A 25445-nucleotide genomic window follows, 5' to 3' on the forward strand; every position below is an offset into this window, starting at 1 on the left:
GGCCACACCTTGAGTGTTGTGTTCAGTTCTGGGCCCCTCAGTTCAGGAAAGCTATTGAGGTCCTGGAGCGGGTCCAGAGAAGAGCAACAAGGCTGGTGAAGGGACTGCAGCACAAGTGCTGTGAGGAGAGGCTGAGGGAGCTGGGGGTGTTTAACCTGGAGAAGAAGAGGCTCAGAGGTGACCTCATCACTGTCTAGAACTACCTGAAGGGAAGTTCTGGCCAGGTGGGGGTTGGTCTCTTCTCCCAAGCACTCAGCAATAGGACAAGGGGGCACAGGCTCAAGGTCTGCCAGGGGAAATTGAAGTTGGAGATCAGAAAAAAATTCTTTCCAGAGAGAGTAATCAGGCATTGGAATGGGCTGCCCAGAGAGGGGGTGGTTTCACTATCCCTGGAGGTTTTTAAACTGAGATTGGCCGTGGCACTGAGTGCCATGATCTGGTAAAGGGGCTGGAGTTGGACCAAGGGTTGGACTTGATGATCTTGAAGGTCTTTTCCAACCCAATCCATTCTACAATTGCAGCTTTTTGCTCTTTCCACTCATCAGCTGCTGAGACCCCAATGCCGTGCACAGTCCACTTGCACTTTCTCAAGTGTATTTTCACGTCTGTATAAGCACAAAAGCCTGTACCGGTGTGTTCAGTGTTCAGGCTTCACACTGGTCTGGAAACCCTTGCAATAGGGCAATGTCCATCGTGTGTCCATCGTGTGTCCATCGTATGTCCATCTCCTCCCAGAGAGCAGGAGGCTCAGGCAGACCTTGTCGCTCTCCACAACTCCCTGACCTGAGGGCATAGCTGGGTGGGGGTCAGGCTCTTCTGTTCAGGCTGGACATGAGGAGGAACTTCTGCACAGAGAGGGTGATTGGACTCTGGCATGGGCTGCCCAGGGAGGTGGTGGAGTTGCTGTCCTGGAGGTGCTTAAGGAAAGCAGGACATGGCACTCAGGGCCATGGGGTCTGTTTGAGACTGTGGTGTTGGGTCACAGGTTGGGCTTGGTCATCTCAGAGGTCTTTTCCAACCTAATTCTGTGAGTCTGCGACATGCTTATCCTACATAAAGTATAAATTATATATAAATACATGTGTGTGTGTGTGTGTAAGTGTGCTACCCCAGCCCAGTGGCGCTGAGCAAGGCCGTGCTGTGCCAAGGCCGGGCTGCACCCTCAGCTCAGCGTCTGGGAGGACGCGGCACGGCAGCCCGTGCTTAACCCACACGCGCAGAGCTCCTGCGGGCGGCGAGATCGCGGGAGCTCCCGGGCCACCGGGATCGCAGGAATTCCGCACGGATACCCCGCACCGGGAGGCGCTGAGGGCCGGGCTGGGGCGGGATCGGGGCGGGGCGAGGGCCCGGCCGGGGGCGTGGCCGTGGTCGGGGGCGCGGCCACACGTCGGGAGCGCGCCCGGCGGGAGCGGGCGGCCGCCATCTTGTCTGCGCGGCCGGCGGGAGCGCTCCCGCTGCCCCCTCCTCCGCTCCCTCCTCCTCCGTCTCCCTCCTCCCACCACGCTCAGCCGGTCAGGAAGGGGGCGACCGGGATAACGAAGGCCGCGGGGAAGGGGGGAAGGCGGGGGACGGCGGGGAACAGCTCCGCGGGGGCGGGCGGGCCGCGGGGCGCCAGCCCGGGGGGTGCGTGCGGCCCCTCCACTCCGCCCTGCCGGCCGGCCGGGCCCCGCTCCCCATGGGATAAGCTGTAAACATGTTCAGCTTTGAAGGGGATTTCAAAACAAGGCCCAAGGTGTCCCTCGGAGGAGCGAGTAGGAAGGTAAGGAGCGGCGCCCGCCCGTCCCTGTGTCTGTCGGTCCCCTCGGCCGGTGGTGTCGGTGCTTTCGCCGTCAGGGCCTTCAGAGACGGGAGCGGCAATGACTAAGGTTTAATACAGGGGGAAACCGTCCCCTCCTGGTGATGTGTTTATCTCCGAGCTCCCCATCTCGGTGTTAAAATTTTTAGTTTTTTTGGTGTACAATCAGGCCACACACACACCATCCCAGGCTTGTAGTGTGGTAAGAATTGTGGGAAGCGAGGAAATGTCTCCTTGGCTCGTCCACCCCCGCGGGGCGATCGATCCAGAGTGTCGCGGCCGGTGGCACCTCCCGAGCAATCCGTGTCCAGGTGTTCCCAGGAGGGAGACCTCCTGTCATTGCCCTCCGGAGGGAATGTCTGGCGTGCACCCGCCTCGCCGGAGGGATGTGGGACACACACAGAGGGATGTGGGACACGCACAACCTCGGGATCCGCTGGAATTGCAGGGGAAGGGCCACCCACGTGAGCTCTGTCAAGTTCACGTTCAGTAAATATCGTGTGCAGGGTGAGTAGCAGTTAATTGTCAGCTGTACCAGACTATTGGATCTCCTTGGATTTGTGGATGGAAAGGAAGCGGGATGGCTTATTTAGGTCTTGCTGATTGGACAGGGTAGTCAGATGGTTAGTCAAGCGCTGAAGGGCGCAGGACCGAAGAACGAGAGAAAGGACAAAGTGTTTTTAGAAGTGGCTTGATCTGTAGGGGTCACTTTAATTCAGTGTGAAAATGAAGATCCCCGTGTTGTCATTGGAGATGACTGTGTGGGAAGTAAATCAGTGTTTTCACTAGTAGTTTTGAATTTTAATGGAATAAAATTAAGTCTTAAATTTTTGTTATTGTGCACTGTGAGTTAGGTTCTTGGAAACTTTTCAGGTTTGACACTACAGTTAGGAAATGGGCCAAAATTCTGCACTATGTGATACTAAAGTCACAATGCAGTTTGCATTTTGGTGTATTGTCTTAACATAAGGGCAATGTGTAGCAAAATTGTATCTGAATTGTGCAGTTTTTTTCTGATTGACTTTCTGTTTATCTTGTGACATTTTGGTTCATTATGCTTCATACAGTGGCACTACATGAGTCAAAATGCCGTAAATATTCCCCAGCTGAAGAACATTGGCAGGACATGCCCTGGTCCTCAGCCATTCACTTTAGGTACTTTGTGACTTTTGACACTGAATTGCTCATAGTGTTTCCTGCTGAACATTCTGCCTTCTACAGAAGTAAACAACTGCCATAACATCTTCTTTTACACTTATCGATTCATGAAAATTCATCAGAATTGCGCCTATTTAATTATATGGAACAAATTTATTAGCTGTTATAAATTTTCAAGGGCAAATATTAAAGGGTAAAGGATTGGAAACTGTAACTGATGCATAACCTTCACTCGGTGCAATACAGAGGTTGTGTTTTTTGATCAGATTGATGCTGACTGGCCCCCAGATTTCATGATATTCCATTGGTTCATTGAAGTGCTTGTGCTGAATCAACACAAAACAGTCAGAGCTTTGGGCATCGTGGTTATAAGGACACTGTGCCCTTGAAATAGCTGCTTATTTTCAGAAACTATATACAGTACCACTGAAAGAATTTATTTTAACAATACTAAAAGCTACTTCTACAATGAACTTTACTTGAACTTCTATGAAAACATTTTATAGCAGAGATCGATGTGGCAGCTGCTTGTGTGGGTTTCATGGGTTTCTTGTTATTTTCCAGCATGGGCTCCTTGTGATCATGTTTGTCGTACCCATAGGCTTTTATTTTTATAGAAGGCCAAATTATAAAATGCTTCCTTGCAGCTTCTTGTCCCCATGCTAAAACCCTCCAATCTGTGACCAATGCCCTTGCTCTCCCAAAAGGTGTATAATTTTCGAATGATACAGTTTCAAGTTCCAGCCCTGCGCTTCTGAGGTGCTTTTGGTGGTTAGTTGGTTACTGAGGCTGCCTCCTGTGATTCTTTGGGTGGAATAAAGCACAACTCCCAATAGTGTGTGGAGTCTGCTTAATGGTAAGAAACACTCCCCATTTTGGGGAAATTTTGCATCTGTTGTTGCACCGGTGTAGCTACACTGGCAAACCCCTCCTAGCAGGGACACCCCTTTCAGGAGCCAGTCTGTGTTAAAGATGCTGGTGGAGTCTGATACAACTGCACTAAAATAATGATCAGAAATAATCTAAATAATGGTCAGCAAAACTGACTATTAAAAATGTGGCTTTGCTGATGTAAGAGCAGCTGCAAAGAGTAACTGTGTTGGTCACAGCTGAAACCTGTCTGACACCACCACTGATGTCTGTAGCATTTCCTCAGGCCTCACAAAGGACTTCAGTAAGTTCTGCTGGTACAGGCACAATGATGTAAATGTAATTGGAGACATATGGGAGTTAGGTACTGAATCATAGAATCGATTGGGTTGGAAAAGACCTCAGAGATCATCAAGTCCAACCCTTGGTCCAACTCCAGCCCCTTTACCAGATCATGGCACTCAGTGCCACGGCCAATCTCAGTTTAAAAACCTCCAGGGATAGTGAAACCACCCCCTCTCTGGGCAGCCCATTCCAATGCCTGATTACTCTCTCTGGAAAGAATTTTTTTCTGATCTCCAACTTCAATTTCCCCTGGCAGACCTTGAGCCTGTGCCCCCTTGTCCTATTGCTGAGTGCCTGGGAGAAGAGACCAACCCCCACCTGGCCAGAACTTCCCTTCAGGTAGTTTTAGACAGTGCTGAGGTCACCTCTGAGCCTCCTCTTCTCCAGGCTAAACACCCCCAGCTCCCTCAGCCTCTCCCCATAGGGCTTGTACTCCAGTCCCTTCACCAGCCTTGTTGCTCTTCTCTGGACCCGCTCCAGAATCTAGTGTGCCTTCTCATCACTAATTTTTATGACATTTTTGAATTATAAAAACAGAGCTTCAGGTCTGTTTTTGCATTATTTGCATCTTATGTCCATGTGTGTTATGATAGTCTGAATTGTGGATCAGTCCACCCAAATACTTTGCCAAAAGAAGTAGGTTATGAGTATCACTTGTTTTTGTTCTAGTCATTGGTTTCAAATTAATGGTCTCAAAATGACTCTACCTGTGACTGATACTTTAAGAAAATTATTGTAGTGTTATAATATTGCATTGTACATAAGTGTAAAAATATAAGTGATACTGTCAGCATTTGGGCTTTTTCCTCCGTATTTTTTTTCAAGAATCTGCTGGTTCATTTGGACTGTTTGAACTGTTATGTATGTATTTGGGGGTGTAGATACAGTGTTTTATTTACAGTGTGGTAAGTTAATTGTAGTGGGAATTTTTTAATTTATTTACTTTTATTTTCAAGGTGCCTTATTATCACCTTTAAAACATGTTTGCCTGCTTTATGAGGCTCTTCAAAAGGTATTTTTCAGATTTAGTTTCATTGTAACTGGCAAAACATACTGTTTTGCTTCTCAAGTAAAATAATTCCCAGTAGTGAATACGATTATTGGAGTTCAGTATGGGAATGTCTTGAGTGACTCATGGAGCTCAGTTGGTTAAAACTTGGTTGTAGTGATGCCAAGGTCATGGGTTCAATCCCCTATGTGGGCCATTGACTTAAGAGTTGGACTCGATGCTCCTTGTGGGTCCCTTCCAGCTCAGAATAGTCTGTGATTCTGTGACATGGACTTTTTATGCCAGACAGTAATTGTTGCCTGACACATTGTGGCTGCAGGATATCTGTGGTGTGTTAGGCTGGAATAGAGAGCTGTGCTTGAAGAGCTGGCTTGGGGTGCAGTTCAGGTTGGACTCACCCAACCCAGCTGGGCAGGGGACTGAGGCAGATGGTCCTTCACCTGAGTGTTTCCAGCCCGTCCTTTGTGTCCGGAATAGTGACCACATTCCTGCTGGGTGCAGTTTGGCTGGGCCTGCTGGTGGCAGCGGGCAGGTCCCACTGGTTTGAGCATGAATTGGAGTCTTGGTGTCACAGTGCAGGGTTGGTTTAACCAGGTCTCCTTGACTTGGTCCAGTCAGGCCCAGTGTTCTGTATTAATTCTGTCAGTATTAAGAATACAAGTCAGCAGTCCTTTAGTACCTCCGTGGAAGGGGATAATCAAGGGATATACCAGGGGCTCTGTAGTTTCCACACCATTTGGTTACGTGTAAAACGTATTAATGACATCTTGTAAGTCTTTACCAGGAAAAATAGTTAAAAGAATATTCCTGAGGCAAATTTATGTATCACTTGAGATATCTAAACCGTGCTTTTTGTGAATCTAAAGGCTGTTTAAAATACAGTGTTTTTAAATTGTAATACATTATGAGATGATTTTAGAAACCCCTCTTGTTGTGATACGTATGAGTTATCAGTGTCATGAAAGTGAAAGCGAAACCAACTTCATTGAGTTTGGTTTTTTTTTTCTTTTTCCTTTTTTTTACTGGAACACATGGAACCTTACTAATGAGCAAATAGTGATGGCTCCATCTGTATTTTAAGAAGTCTCTGCAGTTTCTTCTGATATGAACATTTTTATCAGTCAAACATCTTGAATTTACAAAGTTTGTTTTTATTTTACTCTCATAGTTACTGATGCACTTTCTTAACTAGTAGCATAATATTAAGCATTACATTCCTGTGTATTTTTCCCCCTGCTCTCAGCTGAAGATGTAGAACTCCAGAAGCACCTTGTTCTTTATTCTCCACATGAAGTAACTTCTAAAAGAAAATCTAATGTTTTAAAACCAGTGGGCTGTATTAGGCTGCCAGTGTATGGAGAGATCTGCCCAGGTTGGGATTGCTTATTGTGAGAGATCTGTATAGAATATAAGCAATGATGGGACAGAGTTAAAAAATAGTTTTGTTTCTCTCTTACTGACCGAGGAAAATTGTTAATAATTTCAGGAAGGAAGAATTACTATTTTATAATAACTTATTTGAACCTACACCACGTCACAATGGAAATAAAATGATGATACTGATTTCTAGTGCAAGAATTCCAGATTACAGTTACAAATTCACTGTTTGGTTTGAATGCTGGAAAAGACCTGCACTACTTTGCTCCCTACAACCTTTGCCCTGTAAAGCACGTGATGTATATCCTTATGCAGGTACATCCCTCCTTCTGAGTCAGAGCTGTGTTTTGTCCAGAACATGGAAATGTCAAAGCCTAAGTCTTGAAATACTCTTTGAATTTCCTATCTGTGGTGTGGAAGTATGGGGAAGTATCTGTCTGTCAGTAGGAAACTGTACAGTTAATGTGTATTAGATTTTGGGGGATTTTTTTTTCTCTCTAACGTTTAAAATTCTCTTCACTTGAAAGGAGGCTACTGAAGATGCAGTAGTGGTTCGCTGACAGCAGTGATTGCACTGCTACTCTCAGTTTTGTGTTATTTTTTTCATGTCCAACACAAAAATTGTTGCTTTTTTAAATATATTTTTTCTCCTTCTTGTTGCTGAGAAAATGAAAAGTCATGGAGTGGTTTGGGTTGGAAGGGACCTGAAGTACCCGGTTCCAACCCTCTTGTCGTGGGCAGGGACACCTTCCACTAGAAGTTCCTCAACTTGTAGTGTACAATATACACCTTAAAAACCAACAGAGGTAAACTGAGTGTAATGTTAAAAGCAACTTGTTTGCATTCCATTTGGCTTCTGGAGCCGCCAGTCAAGTCCTGGTTCCATTGTGTGTGGTTTTTTAGGTACCACAATGAAGTAGTTCCAGATCCTCCTGACATCCTACAGTAAAATTTCAGCCAAAATGCTGTTAGAACAAGCCCTGTGGTGTTTATTCTGGTTAGGCCAGAGCAAAGTCCTCCTTCTATGGGCACAGTTCAAAATACCTTCTTCTGGAAGATGGTCTTCTCTGCATATAAACATGTCTCTGGTCATTTGCATCATGATTGAGGAGAGTCACAAACTGGTCTAAAGGAGAATATTTCAAGCTGCTGAGCATGTTTTACTCAGGCGTGTTCAATGGGGTTTAAATTGTTGAAATCCAGTTTAAGACCACCGCAGGATCGAGGCAAGGAAGTTGGGGGTAGGAGGGAGCCAGGTGTGATCTTTGGGACTTATGTCAGACCATCTCCTGCCGTGAATGGCTGTGCCGTCAGCAGGCAGGAGGAGGCTGTGGAGCAGTGACTGTGGCTGGATGGATGGGAGTTGTCAAACGCTCTTGTGCTGTTGTAGTTCACAACAGAAACAGAGCAACAGCTGCTGAGTTTGGCTCTTTTTCAGGGTGCTGGTTGACAGGGTGCAGTTGGGGGAGGATTTCAGAGATGAGTGTGCATTTCGCTGTCAAGAGAAGTAATTTTGTTACAATGCCCCTTCTTACAGGTGAAGAAGATTATTTCATGGTTCTCATCTCCTTCCCACAGCAGGTTTATTTCTATTGCACGTGTACTGTTGCTTTTTAATTTCTGAAGAGACAGTGTGTTCCAGTTTGGTTTAATAACTCTGAAGGAGATACATTTATCTAGGATTAAATTTATATAATCTTTAGCCGTAGTTATGATCTGTGTTTTTTGTGAACAAGGACAACAGTATTATCTGACTCATAATAATTCTGTAAAGGTGGATTTACTTACCTGAATATTTTATTGTCTTAGGACAGTTCCTCAGTTGTTTTTAATTTATACTTTAACAAGTTGTTTTTCTTCACAAGTACTCCAAGTAACTGACTGAAAACTTCACTTAGTTTTTGAGGAGTGGGTTGGATTAGGGCATGCTTGCTTCAGAGAGACCAAATTCCTGATCAATGCAAAGCTAGGGATACATTAAGTGAGGGTGTCCTGCCCTGATGTAGTTCCCTCCTTCTTCAAATGCTTTAAAATTATTTGTTTCTCATAAACCCTCTGGACACTTATTTTAATTTACTAATCACTTGCATTTACTGGATTTGATTGGGGTGTTTTGTACCATTCTTTTCTTCACTTAAACATGGAAGTTTGTCTTCCTTTTTTTGTGTGTTCTGCCTTTTCTTCCAATTCTCACTTTATATGATCCTGTTGCAGAACAATCCCTTCTAAATAGGGACATTTTAGTAACTCCTATAATGCTGTGGGTCTCAACTGTTGAAAAGTCCTGAAACTCTTTCTTAGTTTGGTCAATTATTTTGTCTCTGTGTGTGTGAGTGTGTGTGTGTGTGTGTGTGTGTGTCAGTGTGTGTGTGTGAGTGTCTGTGTGTGTGTGTGAGTGTCTGCGTGTGTCCCTGTCTATGTGTGTGTGTGTCTGCGTGTGTCTGTGTCTGCGTCTGTGCGTGTGTGTCTGCCTGTGTGTGTCTCTGTGTGTGTGTCTCTGTGTGTCTCTGTGTGTGTGTGTGTGTCTCTGTCTCTGTGTGACTCTTCCCTGATGTTACGAGGCAGACTTGGTGCTTTTCCTGATGCTTGAGTGGAGATACATCATCTTATGTATTGATTTTGTATTTTGTTTATAGTGGGTTTAACACATGGAAAACCCTGTCTTTAGAGAGCAGTAGCTGTAGTTAGTGGTGTCTTTGGCCATAAATACCATCTTTAGAGGAACAGATGGTTAACCTTCTTGTGGGATTTTTTTCTTTAGGCTTGCTCCAGTAAATGATCTGAAATACAAACCCAAATGCAAATTGCTTTTTTTACAACTGTGTTAGTGGTTTGTGCTATGAGTGTTTTCTATCCTAAAGAAAGTAAGAGAATCATGACTTTGCTTCCTCTGGATCAGCTGAAAAGAAATGCAGAGGAGTTTTGCCCTCATGTATTTCAGCACAGTTGTTTCAGATACAGTTGAGTATTTTATAAACATTTGTTTGTCAACTTCAAATTGATTTTTATATATTCAAATATAGTACAATTTTCAGCTTGATAGTGTTTTATTTAACTTCTCTAGGCTAATAAGGGCATAGGGAGAAAAAGGATGTCATTATATGTGTCCAAGTGGCAAAAAAGGAAAATAGTTTCAATAAATCTATTGTGTATTTTAGTTGGGGTTTGGGGAGGTGCCATGGTACTTTCAGCTCTTGTTGTCTGCAGTGAGAGCTGAATATTCTCCGTCAAAATTGAATTATTTTGTATATTTTCTTGGAAATGACACAGAACCATCCAGTAAAAGATTCTTGCAAGCAAAGCCTTGTTTATATGTGTAATGTGTGTGCACTGATTTAAAGATTTTGGTTTAAAAGCTAGTGCACAGATTTTCTATTTCAATGGTATTGTCTTTCAGGCCTCATGAATGTTTAAATGCTCTTTTTTTTCTTTTTTGGTATTGGAGAGATCACTGTCCTGAAAGTTTCAATTTGTATCCTTAACTTGGCTGAAGAGTTCATAATTTTAAAAGAAAAAATTCCTGTCATTTGTGCTGTGTGTCTCTCTTGACATCTTTCCTGGACAAGTTCCAAGGAAAAGGATAAGTAAATATAAGAGCTTCATGCTTTCTTACATGTCAGACCAAAGCTGGGGCCTTGGAACAGGATGTGATTGCTCTGAACATGCCACAGCTTGCTGTGGGCAGGTGGGTCTGCTCCAGGCAAGGAAAACTCTCAGATGTTTGGTCCTGTCTGGTGGGATTGGGACCTTGGTGCGCTTCAGCCTTGCCATCTGTACATGGGTGTTGCTTGGCGAGGTTCTTGGGATGCTTAGAACACAACCCTGGGCAGGGATCAGTACAGTTTGCCTGTCCCTTCTCACAAGGACACAGCTTCCCTCCATCACTGTTTCATGTATTTATTAGCAAGGAAAATGATTAATACCTACTTTTCTCCAATCACAGAATCACGGACTATGCTGAGGATCGTGGAGTCCAACTCTTAAGTCAATGGCCCATACAGGGGATTGAACCCATGACCTTGGCATTATAACAACCATGTTTTAACCTGAGCTAACTTCATCTATTATGAACAATCCCTGGAGTGAAGTCTAGCTTAAATATTGTGAATGAAGCTGAGTTGTGTTTAACTGAAAACACAGTAGTATTTTATTTGTGTCTTACAGGAGGAAAAGGCTTCTCTCCTGCATCGTACTCAGGAAGAAAGGAGGAAACGAGAGGTAAAGTAGCCTATAAGTGTTTGCATGCCCAGTGAATTTTGATTTAATGTAACATTTGCAGTGCAAAGTACTCTTACTGCAGTTCATGCTTAGTTCAGGAATGTTCTGATTCAGTTGCAAGTTCCAGTCCAATTGGTAAAACAGTTTGACTGCTTTTAGGGTGTTTCTTGGGAGTGATTTTCATCTTAAAAGAAGGTGGTTAAGAATGCACGAGTTGGAAAGGGAATTTCCCCCTTTATTTTGATGTTTATTGGAACTAGTCCTTGTTGAGAAAACGTAGATATTTGGCTTTGCAGTTTTTACCTTGTTGGTATCTGTTAAAATGTATTGGTCTCAGTAATCCTTGGATGACCTTCAGTAGTTCACTTCCCCAGTGTGTACCTCGGTTCTATGAAGGAAAAATCAGAGCAGTGATTCCTGAATGCATCCTAAAGTGCTTTGAAATCACTTGATAATTAACAGCAGCAAAAGCTGATATGTGAAGTTTTAGGCAACTTTAATACTGGTTTCTGATGGAAACTGACTGCTATGGATAATTCAGTCTGGAATAATGCATAGGAGGAATAGACATGGAAAGCCAAACCCAAAAATTAGTAGTATGGAATTTAAGCTCATGTGTTAATTTTGTCATTCTCCCCTCCTCCCTCATATGAGTTGAAAAACATTTGGTGTTAAAAATTATTTTAAAAGTATAACTATGCTGGTTTCATGCTCATAAAGAAAACAGATGTTTGGCCCTTAAAAGTCTGTTTGATCCTTGCTAGATTAAACACAAGTTCTGCAGTGACTCCTCAGTTTCTGAGCACAATGAACTGCTTTTATCTCTTCCTAACATGGGTGTATAATTGTGGACCAAGTTTAAGTAAACTTGTAGGATTTCACCAGCTAGTTCAGAGTTACGTGAATGAAATTTATGGACAAGGAGTCCTTACCAACATGTGTAAAATGTGGTTCACAAACTTTTATCCATACACTGAAATATCCCTTTCAGTTGCTCAATTCTGTCTTCTGCAAAGCCAGTGCAGAGTCAGTTTGCTCACATCTCTGTTTGTACACATGTATGCAATGATTTTCTGTGGCACATTCCCACAAAATGAATGACCCCTCTGAGAACAAAATCAGTTATGGCTCTTTAAAAACTGCCTGCAGCAGAATCTTAGCAGTGACCTCAGATTTAGAACCTTTGCAATTACAGGTCACTAATTGACAATTATGTATTCTGAGATAAAACCCATAGGTAGAGAAAAGGAGAACATGTCCCTGTTTTAGTTGAACCTTTACACTGTGGTTATGAAGAGATGCTGCCTCTCTGTAACTGCAGCTCACTGCTAATTGCACTTTTACTGTAGATGCTTTGGAGAGAAAAACACCCTTTGGCCTATCAAAATTTTGGTTTTGGTTCATGCTTCAGATGTGATTGAAATCTTCAAGGATATGCTTGTGCAGAGAAGTTGCTTTAGGAACAAGAGTTTCCAGGAAAAATAAAACAGGCCTTGAATAGCAATTTTGTCTGGTGTTTCTCTGGTCAGTTCAGGTTCTGTTCTTAAGTTGGATGTGTCTTTATGGGACAATAAATTAGAAATCAAAGGTTTTGTGAGTTAAAGGTTTACGTGAACTCTCCTAAGTGTATTTTAATGAAATTTAGGAAAACATTTTTGTGTTTTATTTTGCTTGGTGTCCCTCAGAATTACAGGCATATTATAGTTCAAGGATAGATGATTAGGTTAAAATGTCACTTTTTAAAGCAGACTTCGCAGTCCTGATACCTTTCCTTCCTCAACCACTGCTTTATAGCTCTAGGCTCTTGAGCAACCATTTACTTCCCTGTTGTCCCCTAAGAAACTATATGGGCATTGTTAGAAACATAATTACAGCAGCCACTTCCTGTGGATGTTTATTGTGACGGGATGTGCTGAGGGTGCTCTCAGGGAACCCTCAGAGTGCTCCTTCTGCAGCGCCTCAAGCAAGTTGGCTTTCAGTTCCTCAGAAAGTGAGACTAAAGGAGTGATTTTAACTGCTCTTTTCAGCTGCTGAGGAAGACACATCATAAAAGGGCTCACTTGATATGTCTGGTTTAAAGAGGAGAGGAAGAATTCTTATTAATTTCCATATTGTGCTCCTGAGCTCAGAGCTTTAAGCCTCATTTTCCTTTTGGCAGAGATACTGTCTCCAAGTAACTAATTTTTTGTTTGTTTTCCCTGTGTCTAAACTTCACCAGCATCACAATACTTGTGTATTATTGGAATGAAAACACATGAGTGGGTCTTCAGGATTAGTTGATTTATGAAGAAAGAGGAGTGCTATCATAGAATTTGATGAATTTTTCAACATTTTTCAACACAGTATTAAGACTTTAATAAAATACATTAACAATAAAGTGATGAAAATAATACAATGTTTATTTTGATTTCTGTAGTAGTACATACTTATTATAAAAAATTCGTTTGCAATATCTCAATGGTAAATTTGCACTTAAAAAGCATCTCTGGTTTATCCGTATTGGATACAAGCATTAAAGTATTTAACTAATGATTACTGCTTAATTTTAATTTAAAAAATCCTTTTGAATACAAATATATTTGATAAAATGGTAGAAATTAGAGTCAGTCCCACAATGTTGATTTCAGTTTTCTTGCTTTGTTTTACAGGAAGAAAGACGGAGGCTGAAAAATGCAATAATAATCCAGTCATTTGTGAGAGGGTACAGAGACAGAAAACATCAAGTCAGTACTTATTTATTTGTTTGTTTGTTTGTTTTGCTGAAAATGAGACTTTCTAGTAATAAATAATTTCATTGAAAAATATTTTTGAGTGTAAAGAATTCATTGAAAAATCTTTTTGAGTATTTGCATATTCCACAAAGTGGAAATTCTTTTTTCCCTGCTTGACATTTTCACTTGAAACTCAGAATTTTAGTAGACAGATGTGTATTCTGCAAATCATGAACATAACAGGACCTCAGTGGGATCGTGCAGTAATTTTTTTAGCTGATAAAACTGATGGAAACCATTAGATATAAAGAGCTTTCACACACCAGTGAAGCTTTTAGTTTTTTCCCAATATAGATGAGGTGGTAGTTGGAGTCAAAAAGTTCTTTCTAAGCTGCCATTGGGTCGATTCTTCTAAGAAAGACCTTTATCTGTTTAAATTTTTTAATTTGAGTAAACTAGATCAAAATGTTTGATGTGATGTTTTTGATAAGCTGCAAATTTGTTGCATGTGTATGTTCTGAGCTGCAGAGTGGAACTGTGATACCGTGTGTATGTTTTGATCTCTTATCAAATATGTGTTGCATCTGTTTTACTACTTTGCAACCTCTTTGGATGGGAAACTAAAATGAAGTTGTAAAAATGTTGCATCTTTCTTTTAAATCACAGCCATTATTGATATATTGATGCATGTTTTATTTTTAAGTACTCTATCCAAAGAAGTGAATTTGATCGCTGTGCTAATTTGGCCCAATCGGGAGGAACCTTTTCCACTGCTAATGGAGCCAATTTGACTCTCTTAGTTCGGCAGTTACTCTTTTTCTATAGACAGAATGAGGATTCCAAGCGTTTGGTGAGTACTGTTCATACCTTGATTCATACTTGTGTTTCATGCACTCTCAAAGTAGACTTCTACTTAGAAGATTTTGAAGAGATGTAAAAAAAGCTTTGCCCACTTTAGTAAATTCATGTAAGAATTCTGCCTTTTGCTGGCCTGCAGTCTTCTGTTTTTCATTTCAGCACTATAACTTAAAATCAGATTTTACAGGTGCACACACACACACACACACATACAAAATATGTGAATGAAACCTTGAAAAATCCTGTGCTTATTATTCATAGTAATTTTTCTAAAATAATATACTATTAGAATTTTAATTTTTTAACAATATTTTCCACTTAGCCCCCTAATCATCTCAAGGTATTTGAGTGATTTTTTTTTTCTTTTCCTTGCTCAATAATGTTGGCATATCAGTTATAAAGTCACTGCCAACTTCCCAAATGTTGGATGAGTGAATGTGACTCAGTGTCTATTAATAATGGACATTAAAGAATTATGGCCATTTAAAATCAAAAAAACCAGATAATTTTGTTGCAAGATAAAGTTACTTGTAAGTGTAATTCAGTCTTTGAAAGTTCAGTACTAGCAGTCGTATAGATGGTGTTGCATAACATTTTTTTTTTAACTGAACATGATTCAGTCTGTTTTCTTTAAGTCCTCCAAAAGTACCCACAACAGCACTGAAGTATTACTGTCCAAGTTGCAGTACACAAAACACTAAACTTCTGCATATCTTGTTGCAGGTATGGTTGTGTCAGAATTTAATTAAACAGAGTTCTCAGTTTGTTAAGCAATTGGATGGTCCAGACAGACTTACTTGCTTATTCCAAATAAAAAGACTGTTGGGGCTGTGTTGCAGGTAAATTCTTTTTTTTATTTTTTACTACTATATAAAAAGTGTTCAGAAATTATGTTGGTCACTTGTTTGTTTCTTTTTGCAGCAAGTGAAGCATTAAATGTAAGTTTATTTTATGGAGAGGACTGTTTCTGTTAAATCTTTGTGTGGGCCATGGTGGAGGATACATATTCCTGTGCTGAACAATGCAATATTCTCAAGCTCTGTTGACTTTCAGGGTCAACATGTGCTTAAGGGATGCTCCCCTAGGAAAGGCTTAAGGATGTTCTTACCTGCTTTTATATTGTGTATCGTTAGGAATATTTGTGGAAATCAAGTTTTGTTGAGAACTGATAAGGGTTTAGAAGTTATTATCTAAGGTAGACTGATGTTTCAAGGATATTCTTTGGATACATGTTTCAAAACTAAGATTATTAAAGATGCCTTCCCTCACACTTTATTTTGAATTTGAAGCATATTAAACAGTTACATTACTGGCTTCAGCATTGCATTTATTTTTTTGTAGTGGAAGGACTGCAGGAAGGTAAATCTGTTAAGGTGACTTGAACACCTGGGAGCTAAAGCCTAGAAAACCTAGAAAACCAATATATATTTTCTTATCAATAATAATCTTCATAATTTCTCTGGTTACTGGTAGTTGTTATATAAGCAACTTGTTAAAAGGATGGGATTTTTAATATTTCAGTCTGTAATCAAAGATATTATCATATGGTGTTAGTTATGCATGTGATGTTCCCTGGCATTTGTTCCCAGCCCACATTGCTCTGGGGCTTTCATGGCTTCAGTTTTAATATGTACAGTAATATATGTTGGAAAAACATGTATTATCCTTTGCTTCTCTTCCTGTTCGTGCAGTAGACCTCCAAACTTTTCAAATAATTGGGAGCAAGAATTTAGTAGGATTTAAAGGCAGAGTGCCATATTCATAGAAACCCTAAAATCAGGAGTCACTATTGTAAAGTTGCCAACAAAAAGGTGTAGCTAAACTACTGATAACACCTGGAAACCAGGTAGAAATAAATTAATTAAAGGTGACTGTGAAAGGTTTTTTGTAATCGTGAAATAAGATAAATATCTTGTTAAATAATTGTAATTTAATTTCATTTCTAGGCTATTGCAGAATTGCAATGATGACAGTCTGAATGTTGCACTTCCTATGAGAATGCTTGAGGTATTTTCATCTGAGAATACGTATTTGCCTGTTTTACAAGATGTCAGCTATGTGACATCGTTAATTGAACAAATTTTGCACTACATGGTTCAAAAAGGTGAGTGGCGAGGAACTTGAACTTCTGGGAAATACTCAAAAATTAAACAGAAGGTGTAATAACCGAAGCCCATGTTTTTTAATCACATTTTTCCTTTACCACAGGGAGGATGAATAAAGTGCTGCATACGCTGACCTATACATTAGATGGATACTGTGCTTTTAATGAGATCACTGGTTGAGAAATTACTGCTTGCTTTCCTTGGAAATTCTGTCTGTAAATTGAATATTGTACCAAGTTACAAATACAGACTTTTACCACAGATTTTGAGAGTAGATGGATGTTCCCTGACAAAAGTTTATTCCAGTAGCTGTTTACGCGCACCCGCAGACGCGCACCCGCAGACGCGCACCCGCAGACGCGCACCCACAGACGCGCACCCGCAGACGCGCAGACGGACACACACGCGCAGATGCGTGCGTAGACACGCGCAGACACGCGCGCAGACGGACACACACACAGACGCGCGCGCAGACACGCGCAGAGACGGACACACGTGCAGACGGACACACACGTGCAGACGGACAGACACGCGCAGAGACGCGCGCAGACGGACAGACACGCGCAGACACACGCAGAGACGGACAGACGCGCAGACGCGCGCGCAGACACGCAGAGACGGACACACACACGCAGACGGACAGACGCGCAGACGCGCGCGCAGACACGCAGAGACGGACACACACGCGCAGACGCGCGCGCAGACACGCAGAGACGGACACACGCAGACGGACAGACGCGCAGACGCGCGCGCAGGCACGCAGAGACGGACAGACGCGCAGACGGACAGACGCGCAGACGCGCGCGCAGACACGCAGAGACGGACACACACGCGCAGACGCGCGCGCAGGCACGCAGAGACGGACACACGCAGACGGACAGACGCGCAGACGCGCGCGCAGGCACGCAGAGACGGACAGACGCGCAGACGGACAGACGCGCAGACGCGCGCGCAGACACGCAGAGACGGACACACGCGCAGACGGACAGACGCGCAGACGCGCGCGCAGACACGCAGAGACGGACACACGCGCAGACGGACAGACGCGCAGACGCGCGCGCAGACACGCAGAGACGGACACACGCGCAGACGGACAGACGCGCAGACGCGCGCGCAGACACGCAGAGACGGACACACGCGCAGACGGACAGACGCGCAGACGCGCGCGCAGACACGCAGAGACGGACACACGCGCAGACGGACAGATGCGCACACACGCGCAGACGGGCACACACGCGCAGACGGACACGCGCAGACGGACACACGCGCAGACGGACACACACGCGCAGACAGGCACACACAGAGACAGACACACACACTCTCTCATGGGCACACAGACACACAGTGGCAGATCTAACCTTCAGTTGTGTAAAAGTTGGTCATTGTGTTGCAATACTGTTCTCTGGAAATGTTACCATTCGTTATTACTCTAAATCTAAATCACATTTTCATCCTTTGGACACCAGAGACACCTTACAAAGAGATGGTGACCTGGCTTTTATTGCACTTGTACTGTCATCAGCAAAACTGTTTGCTAAACTGCAGTGAGTTACACCTGTGCAAACATGCCAAAAGTTAATGAGTTTTGTAGTTACCACTCAAATTATGTTTTGTCTCAAAGAAACTTTATTATTCTGGGAATGCCCTAAAAATTAATTTGCCTTTCTGATATCGTCGCTTGAACTGGCAAATACATTTTGAAATAGACGTCTCAGATGCAGCCTGATTGGTATAAAATTAGTATAAATTGGTATAAAATGCAGAAAGAGCACCTTCCAATGTGTTAGCTAGTTGTTGGAATGATTCTCTGTAAGTCTTAAAGTACATTCAGTAGACTAGATTATCTTATCCTGTTACTAAGGATTTGGTTTTAACTACCATATGTTGAAGTCACTGTGAGAAAAAGAACTAATTTTATTGTAGCACATTTATTTTACTTGCCGTGATATAGCAGAAACTATAGAAATACTTGGGTTTGTCTAATTAACTTCTTACATAATAAATGTCTTCCAAAATGCATATATTTTTAATATAATACTCATCCCTCACAACTGATATATGAAAGTTTATCAAGATCATAGAATCATTAATTTTTTACTAAAATGTAGTTTTCTGATGACCTATACTGAAAACAAAAAGAAGCAGTTTTGTACAACTACAAATGTTTTGTCTCTAGTCATTTATGATGCCTAATTTGTAAAGAATCTGTTACCAGCTTTTGTTAGTGTATGGTTTAGCATGTAATTTGTCTTTCTCATGCACCTTGTCAGCATTGCTAAGTTATTCCTTTATGGGGACTTCCTGCATGTTACTTTGTATGCCAAATTAGGTGATCCCCAGCAAAGCATCTTTGACTGGACTCTTGATGATGTGACACTTATTTGTGCCTTTACAGTGTTCCTGTAGTTGTGAGACTTGTGTCTTAGTTTAGGAGTTCACTGAGCAAGGGGAAGTTGGTTTAAAAAGAATGAATCATGTGATTCCATTTGTACTTCTGTGAGAGAAGTACAAACGACCCTCTACACGTGTCTTTATGGCTTGAGGGGTAATGCATTTTATTACTGTCTGAGAGCCCTGTTTTGGAAACAGTGATTGTGTTCTTCAACCTGCCATGGTGAGGTGCTCATAGAATTGAGACATTCTGCCAGCAGGACTCTTACCTGTGTGGTGCAGCCATGCTTTGATCCTCATTTCTGGAGTGGAAGGACAAAATGGACTACAGGCACTTAAAGGAGAAGAGAGAACATCTTCTTCATAGGTCATTATTTATAAAAATCAAATTATTCATTTCATCAGAAAGAATTGATTGGTCTCTGAAAATCAAACTGACTCTGAATACTGACACTTGTGAATGATTTTATAATGTGATATTTCCAGAGAGGTTGCTGATAGAGCCCATTAGTTGTGTGAATATGACTTGGACTGTTGTAAAATCTCTCCTTAAGTCAAGCTTCGTGCAACAAATTGTAAAGTACTTTTCAAGTTAAGTATATGTTTTTTTATAAGGAAAAATAGAAAACTAATTTGTATTTAAAAAGTGATTTTCTTTTCTTGCAGGCTACTACAAGTCGCTTTATTTGTTAATTAACAATAAGCTTCCCTCAAGTATTGAGTATTCTGATGTTTCTCGTGTCCCTATTGCAAAAATTCTTCTGGAGAATGTTCTGAAGCCATTGCACTTTACATATAGCTCCTGTCCAGAACGTGCAAGGTAAGAAAATATCATATTAGATATTTGTGTACTCATTTGCCATAGTCAGAGGTGTGGGGGGTTTATTGATGTTGTGTGTCTAGCCATTCTTCCAGTGCAGTTTGTTGATTTATTTGCAATAGTATGGATTTTTTGGTAACCCTGTATATCAGTAAAACAATGTAGTTTCAGGTGTGTTTAAGAAAAAGGCAATAAAATGCTAAATGCTACAATAAACAGCATAGAGAATAGCAGGGATTGTGGTACATAGGAACATGGAAAAGCTTAGATGAGAGCTGAGGGCAGATGAAAAGAATTTTAGAGTTAAAAAGAACTTTGTGACAGTTGAGCTGAGATTTATGAAGAGAAATAACTAAGCTTACAAGCAGAAAGAGTCAGGTATGTAGACAGAGGGAACAGAAATCAAGCTGATTCTATCACATGTGGAAGTGTGTTGTGTTAAAGTAGGAATTTGTGTAAAGAAGACTAATTGTGCTATTTAGATTTTTTCATAGATTATAAGCAATGTGTTTAACTTCAGAATAGGTTTTCATGAGTTCATGAAAAATTTAAAGGAAAAAATGACATGTAAGATCATCAGGAAAAGGAGTTAATTTTTTACAAATCTGAGAAATTTGGTGTGCTAGGACAGGATTAACGGCATTCATCTTTGCAGTCCTCTTGATTGATATGTGCAAACTTACAAGTTGATCTGTTATCCCATAGGATAATTGTGGGAAATTTTGCCTATATTTTCCATAACAACAGTTTTTCTTCTTTTCAGGCAGCAGATTTTTGCAGCCTTCACAGAGGAGTTTCTGGCAGCACCTTTTACAGATCAAATACTGCATTTCATCATTCCAGCGCTTGCTGATGTGCAGACCATTTTCCCCTATGAACTCTTTCTGAATGCACTATTATTAACAGAAAGTGGATATTCAAGAAGAAGTGATCAAGCCCCTTGGCTTTTCTACTTTGTGTTAACAGTTGGAGAAACATATTTAGGTGAGCGAGCCGAGTGGCCAATTAATTGTTTTTTTCATATTGAAGTTAATACTTTATGTATTTCCGCAAGATTAGCAAGTATAAAGGGCAGCTTGGGGAGAAAAGTATTGGAGAGATCTTTTACTGCCTGATCAGAACCTTTCCAGTAGAAAATGCACTAATTTGATAAGATTTGGTGTAACTTGTTTTGGTGAGGTATTTCTGGTAGAACACGTTTCATGGTACGGTGTGATCTGGCTGACCATCTTTTGTTTCCATGTACATGCTGTAGGATCCCTCTCAGAGGAAGGACTTCTTGTCTATTTGAGAGTACTCCAGACTTTCCTCTCTCAACTGCCTGTGTCTGCTGCTGGTACAAACTGCCAAGATGCAAACAGTGATTCTGAAGATGAGGATGAAGAGATCAGTAAAATGACAACTGCACCGGTGAGCAGTATAGGATTTCTGTGAAGGAATTGGTATTGTAGCAGCAGCACAGATAGGCAAGAACATGATCACTCCAAGTCCTGCATTTTTCTGGCTGTGTGTGGAAGGGGGCATGACTGTTTGTGGTTAGCAAGTGAAACTTGTTGCTTACATTAAAAACAAACCCTTTATTATAATAACAGATCTTAAACTACAGATAGTGTGTCTGCAGAGCTTTTACTTAAAAAAATTTAAGCTTATCTTCTTTAAATTTGTATTTTGCAGAGACTTTTTACTCTCTATATTCTGTAAGTCTGAGATGATGCTAAGATACCACAAAACATACAAACCTGATGTTCCAACCTAGTGTTTTCTTCCTTTTTTTTTTTTCTCATGGAAATACTATAAAAGCCTGGGGATTTAGGATGACTCTTGGGTCTGATACTTCTAGGAATGGGATATACATACGTGCTTCCATTCTATGTATTGTACAAGAAAACTTTATGTTCTAGTGATGTTTGGAAGTATTATTTGATATTGAAAATGGGATACTGGATAATTAAAAAGAATTAAAAGCAAACTTTTCTTTATGTGTTTAAAGGGTGATGGGAGAATATCAGTTCAGTACATAACTGAGGAGTGTCTAAAGAAATTGGATACAAAGCAGCAGACAAACACTCTGCTGAATATGGTTTGGAGAGACTCAGCTAGTGAAGAGATCTTTACCCTGATGGCATCAATCTGCCACACGCTGATGGTGCAACACCGAATGATGGTGCCAAAAGTCAGGCAAGTATAAATAATAGTGATCTTGAACTTTAACACATCTGAAATTGGGTTTATTAGATAGACCTTTTTAAATACGTTGGGGCTTTTTCTTTGTTTTCTTTTATGATCAGATGAAATAAAAAAGAATTTCTGAATTTAAATCATAATTGCACACAAACCAAAGAGTGAATTCCTTGCTTCTTATTTTTCTTCTTATTCATTGTGCCCTCAAGATTCTTGGAAGGATGTTATCCATTCCCTTGCTCACAGGCAGTGTTGAGTATCATTCCAGTGGAAATCGGTCCAGCTTGTTTTTAAAACATTGTGCTATGGATTCCACAGTCTCTGTCCAGCTGAGCATTGAAATCAACTTGTTCTCTCTACTCTCTAGTATATAACCAAAACATCTTGCTACAAATTAAACCAATTCCTAATTATTGAAAAACATCATTGTTTGGGAAGGGCTTTGGCACCTGAGATGGAGATAAAGGACATGTTCATTTGCACAGTATTCTTTTACAGAGATGGCAAACCACAAATGTCAGAACAGTGGGGAGATGATTTTTCACCTTGTTATTATCAGACTGAGGCCCATAAGTATTAACACTGTTCTGGTGCAAGTAGTTTTGAGTAAGTATTTAGTTGCTGGTGGTAAAGTAAGTATTTAGGGAATGCTGTAACCATAATTCAAACTGCATTGTAAACAGTGATACAGAAAACTAATTAGGTGCTATCTTAGCCCAGTGGTGTTTATAGCTGTTAGAGGAAGTAAGATGTCAGTGAAACTGTTGATTGCTCGATTAGGGTAATTAGTTCTTTGTAGACTAATTGCATTAGAGCAGGATGTGAGACCTGAAGATCATAGCAGCACTTGAATTAGTGTTCCTGCTTTATTGTTGCATTGCCTTGGATAGTAATTACTGAGCTGAAATGCATCAGTGCTTTGACTTGAGGTTTGCTGGTGAACTGTGTGGAAAAGGGTGTTTAATGAATAAAGAAGTCACAGAACTTTAATTGTATGAGTATGGCATCTGTTTCCTCTGAGAAGCCGTAGCAGGTCTTTGCAATTATTTGTGATAACAAGCTATTTACACATTGGATACTTCCAGGAGTTACGAAAGGTCTACTCAACATCTTCTGTTGGAAAGTAATTTACAAATTTTAACTTTTGAATAGCTCCAAAACAGCTGAATTTTAGAAATAGGTAGTAGAGATACTAAGATCTGTGTCAGTGATACCGTGGAATTATTCCATGGTCAAAATTATGTTAATTCACACAGATATTTGGTAAATTAAAGTAGGCATTAATTACTAGTTCTGATTTCCAAGTCAGCCCCAAGTGGTGGGATCCAGAGGTGGATAACTGGAAAAACACATTTCTTTGGATTAGTTCTTAGGAATTTTAATAAATTCTGAGTAAGTTCTGGAAATACTTAATAAAGCCCAATTAAAGAAAAAGATCATTTGGAAAATTAGGTCATTATGGAAAAAACAAACTGTAGCTTGTGTTCAATAAATCAGATGAGAGATGTAGAATAAAATCCTGATTGTAAAGAAGTCATTGGGAATTGTGCTTGGTTTCAGAGGGACAGACAGGGCTTTCATCTTTTCACTGTGAAGTTGATAGACATTACCGAATACAGTTATTACAGGCTTGGAGTGTAGTTCTCATTATAGAGAGACAACACTTTTTTTCATCAAAACTGTGCTTTCAGTAAATAGTAAATTCTGTTTCAAAATATTTAGGGATGTAACTTAATACTTTAGACTTCAGGTCATCACAGCTGAATATTAGATAGTGATGGAAACCGTACTGGACCATCAGTTGCTGTCAGTCCGATTGGTGCCGCTGAGCGATCGCTAATCTGGGTTTAACTGTTTCATACTGACCGTATGTCACTACTATTTAATTAATATAACATTGCTAATCTCAGCCTGTGGTTCAAAATTGTTTGGAAAATGACATTGTGGTGTAATCTGAGCAGCCTGTCTTCATTCGTGTGCTGAGATTTAGGCTTTACGTGAGGCCCTTGGAGCAATTCTTTAGGGAATGGTCTGACACTGTTGTGTTTTTCTTAAAACCAGAATCATTGCATATGAAGTATTCACAGGGTTTTTTTAAGCTTTGCTTTACATTTCTTGGTCCAATACATGAAGCAGCCTAAAGAGCAGGACAGTTGGTTTGGTGATGACTTTGCTGCTGCCTCGTGTTTGCAGCTCTGGAGTGACAAAATCAGCTGCCCCGGCACCGGTGACCTGTCACAGGCTGTGAGAGCTCCTCTCGTTCTGGGGTATTCTCTTCATTAACTTAAATGGTCTCAGTGGGAAACTGCGCCCAGTTTATGACCTAGACTGAAAATCTTGCCTTTAACTAATTAACTTGTAGTGGTGCCTCAGCTAAATTAAGCTTAATGGGTCATTTAATCTGTCCCATTGCACAGGAGGAATTTGACACTTTTTTTAAACCAGAGGTGCCCAAAATACCGTTCTGGCAAGTACCCATAAATCATGTGGCCTTTGTGGACAATTAGATACCCAGAGAGAGAAACAAGGTTATAAATAAATGATTGTTATGTTCTTACTTTTGGGAGCAGATAATTTAATTTGGTATGATTAAAATTGATACAGGAATCACTGGGTTGAATTTAACTATCATAGCCTGTGGCTGAGTCCATGTGCATTTATCCTTTTGAAAGGAGTTTGTCCTTCCTGGTAGCAGAAAAATGGTTCTTCTCCCAAATGACAGTGCTAAATCTTAATATTGGGCTTTACAGAAAATCTATTAATGAATCCATTATACAAAACATGCGTAATGATCTCATAATAAAAGGCATTCAGTGAGATTTTCAATAAAATGCAAAGCCCCCAGATGGGAAGGGTTTAAACTGCAGCTGCTTGGTTTGTTTTTAGGATAGTACAAATATTGAATATTAAACCCCTGATCTTTTTTTTTCCCTTTTTTCTTTTCTGAGGGTGTTTTTTTTCTTTAAAGGAAAAAGTGGTGAAGCCTTTATGGGCACTCAGACTTTCTATTAACTGATCTCTAAACTTTGTGGATTGATAAGGAATTGTCCTCAGGATATATAAGCCATCCCTGTGAGGTTCTGCCATTTATCAGGAATTCTTGCACTGCGTTATTTTGATGTAGTTCTGCCTGGAAAGGCTGTTTTTAAGCAGATGTACATCTCTTCTCTGCCAAAGAAAAAGACCAAAGAAGGCAGATTTTTATCTATTTTAATTATACATTTTTGTAATTTTTACTTTTTGATTTTTTAAAAATTTGTTTTTTGGTTTTTTTTTTCCAGTGTGAAGCTAAAATTTTTGAACTTTAGCACAGGCAACTTCTTAAGCTTTTGCAGAGATAGGACTTTTCAAAGCTGTGCTTGCATTTTGTGGTGGATTTGTTGATTTTTTTTCCTTTGTTGCACTTCTTATCTTGAGCTTTGAAAGCCAATTTCTGTACTTATAGTGGGAAGGTAGCAGGTTTTTTTTAATTCCATCTTTCCTTTTGCAATGTGTTATATTTCAGGTGAATCTGGTGATGCAAAACATTTGTAACACAAGGCAAATTCACCAGTTCTGTGTTTAGTTTTCAGTTTCATGTTTATTTCCTGGTCACAGTATGGAAAGT

At 40.7% G+C, this 25445-nt stretch overlaps 1 protein-coding gene across 1 annotated transcript in view; it reads left to right on the forward strand.

The window, feature by feature from the left end:
- Positions 1–1581: 1581 nt before the first annotated feature.
- Positions 1582–25445, forward strand: part of UBE3C (ubiquitin protein ligase E3C) — a 68529-nt gene continuing 44665 nt past the window's right edge. The window contains exons 1-10 of the mRNA XM_071559872.1: positions 1582–1759; positions 10719–10772; positions 13421–13495; positions 14187–14333; positions 15065–15180; positions 16288–16445; positions 19504–19657; positions 20421–20641; positions 20913–21067; positions 21648–21835. Coding sequence (XP_071415973.1) covers positions 1694–1759; positions 10719–10772; positions 13421–13495; positions 14187–14333; positions 15065–15180; positions 16288–16445; positions 19504–19657; positions 20421–20641; positions 20913–21067; positions 21648–21835 — 1334 coding nt within the window. The 5' untranslated portion in view covers positions 1582–1693. The remainder of the gene's footprint in view (positions 1760–10718; positions 10773–13420; positions 13496–14186; positions 14334–15064; positions 15181–16287; positions 16446–19503; positions 19658–20420; positions 20642–20912; positions 21068–21647; positions 21836–25445) is intronic.

This window comes from Pithys albifrons, chromosome 7, assembly GCF_047495875.1.
Source record: "Pithys albifrons albifrons isolate INPA30051 chromosome 7, PitAlb_v1, whole genome shotgun sequence".
Taxonomy (NCBI): Eukaryota; Metazoa; Chordata; class Aves; order Passeriformes; family Thamnophilidae; genus Pithys; species Pithys albifrons.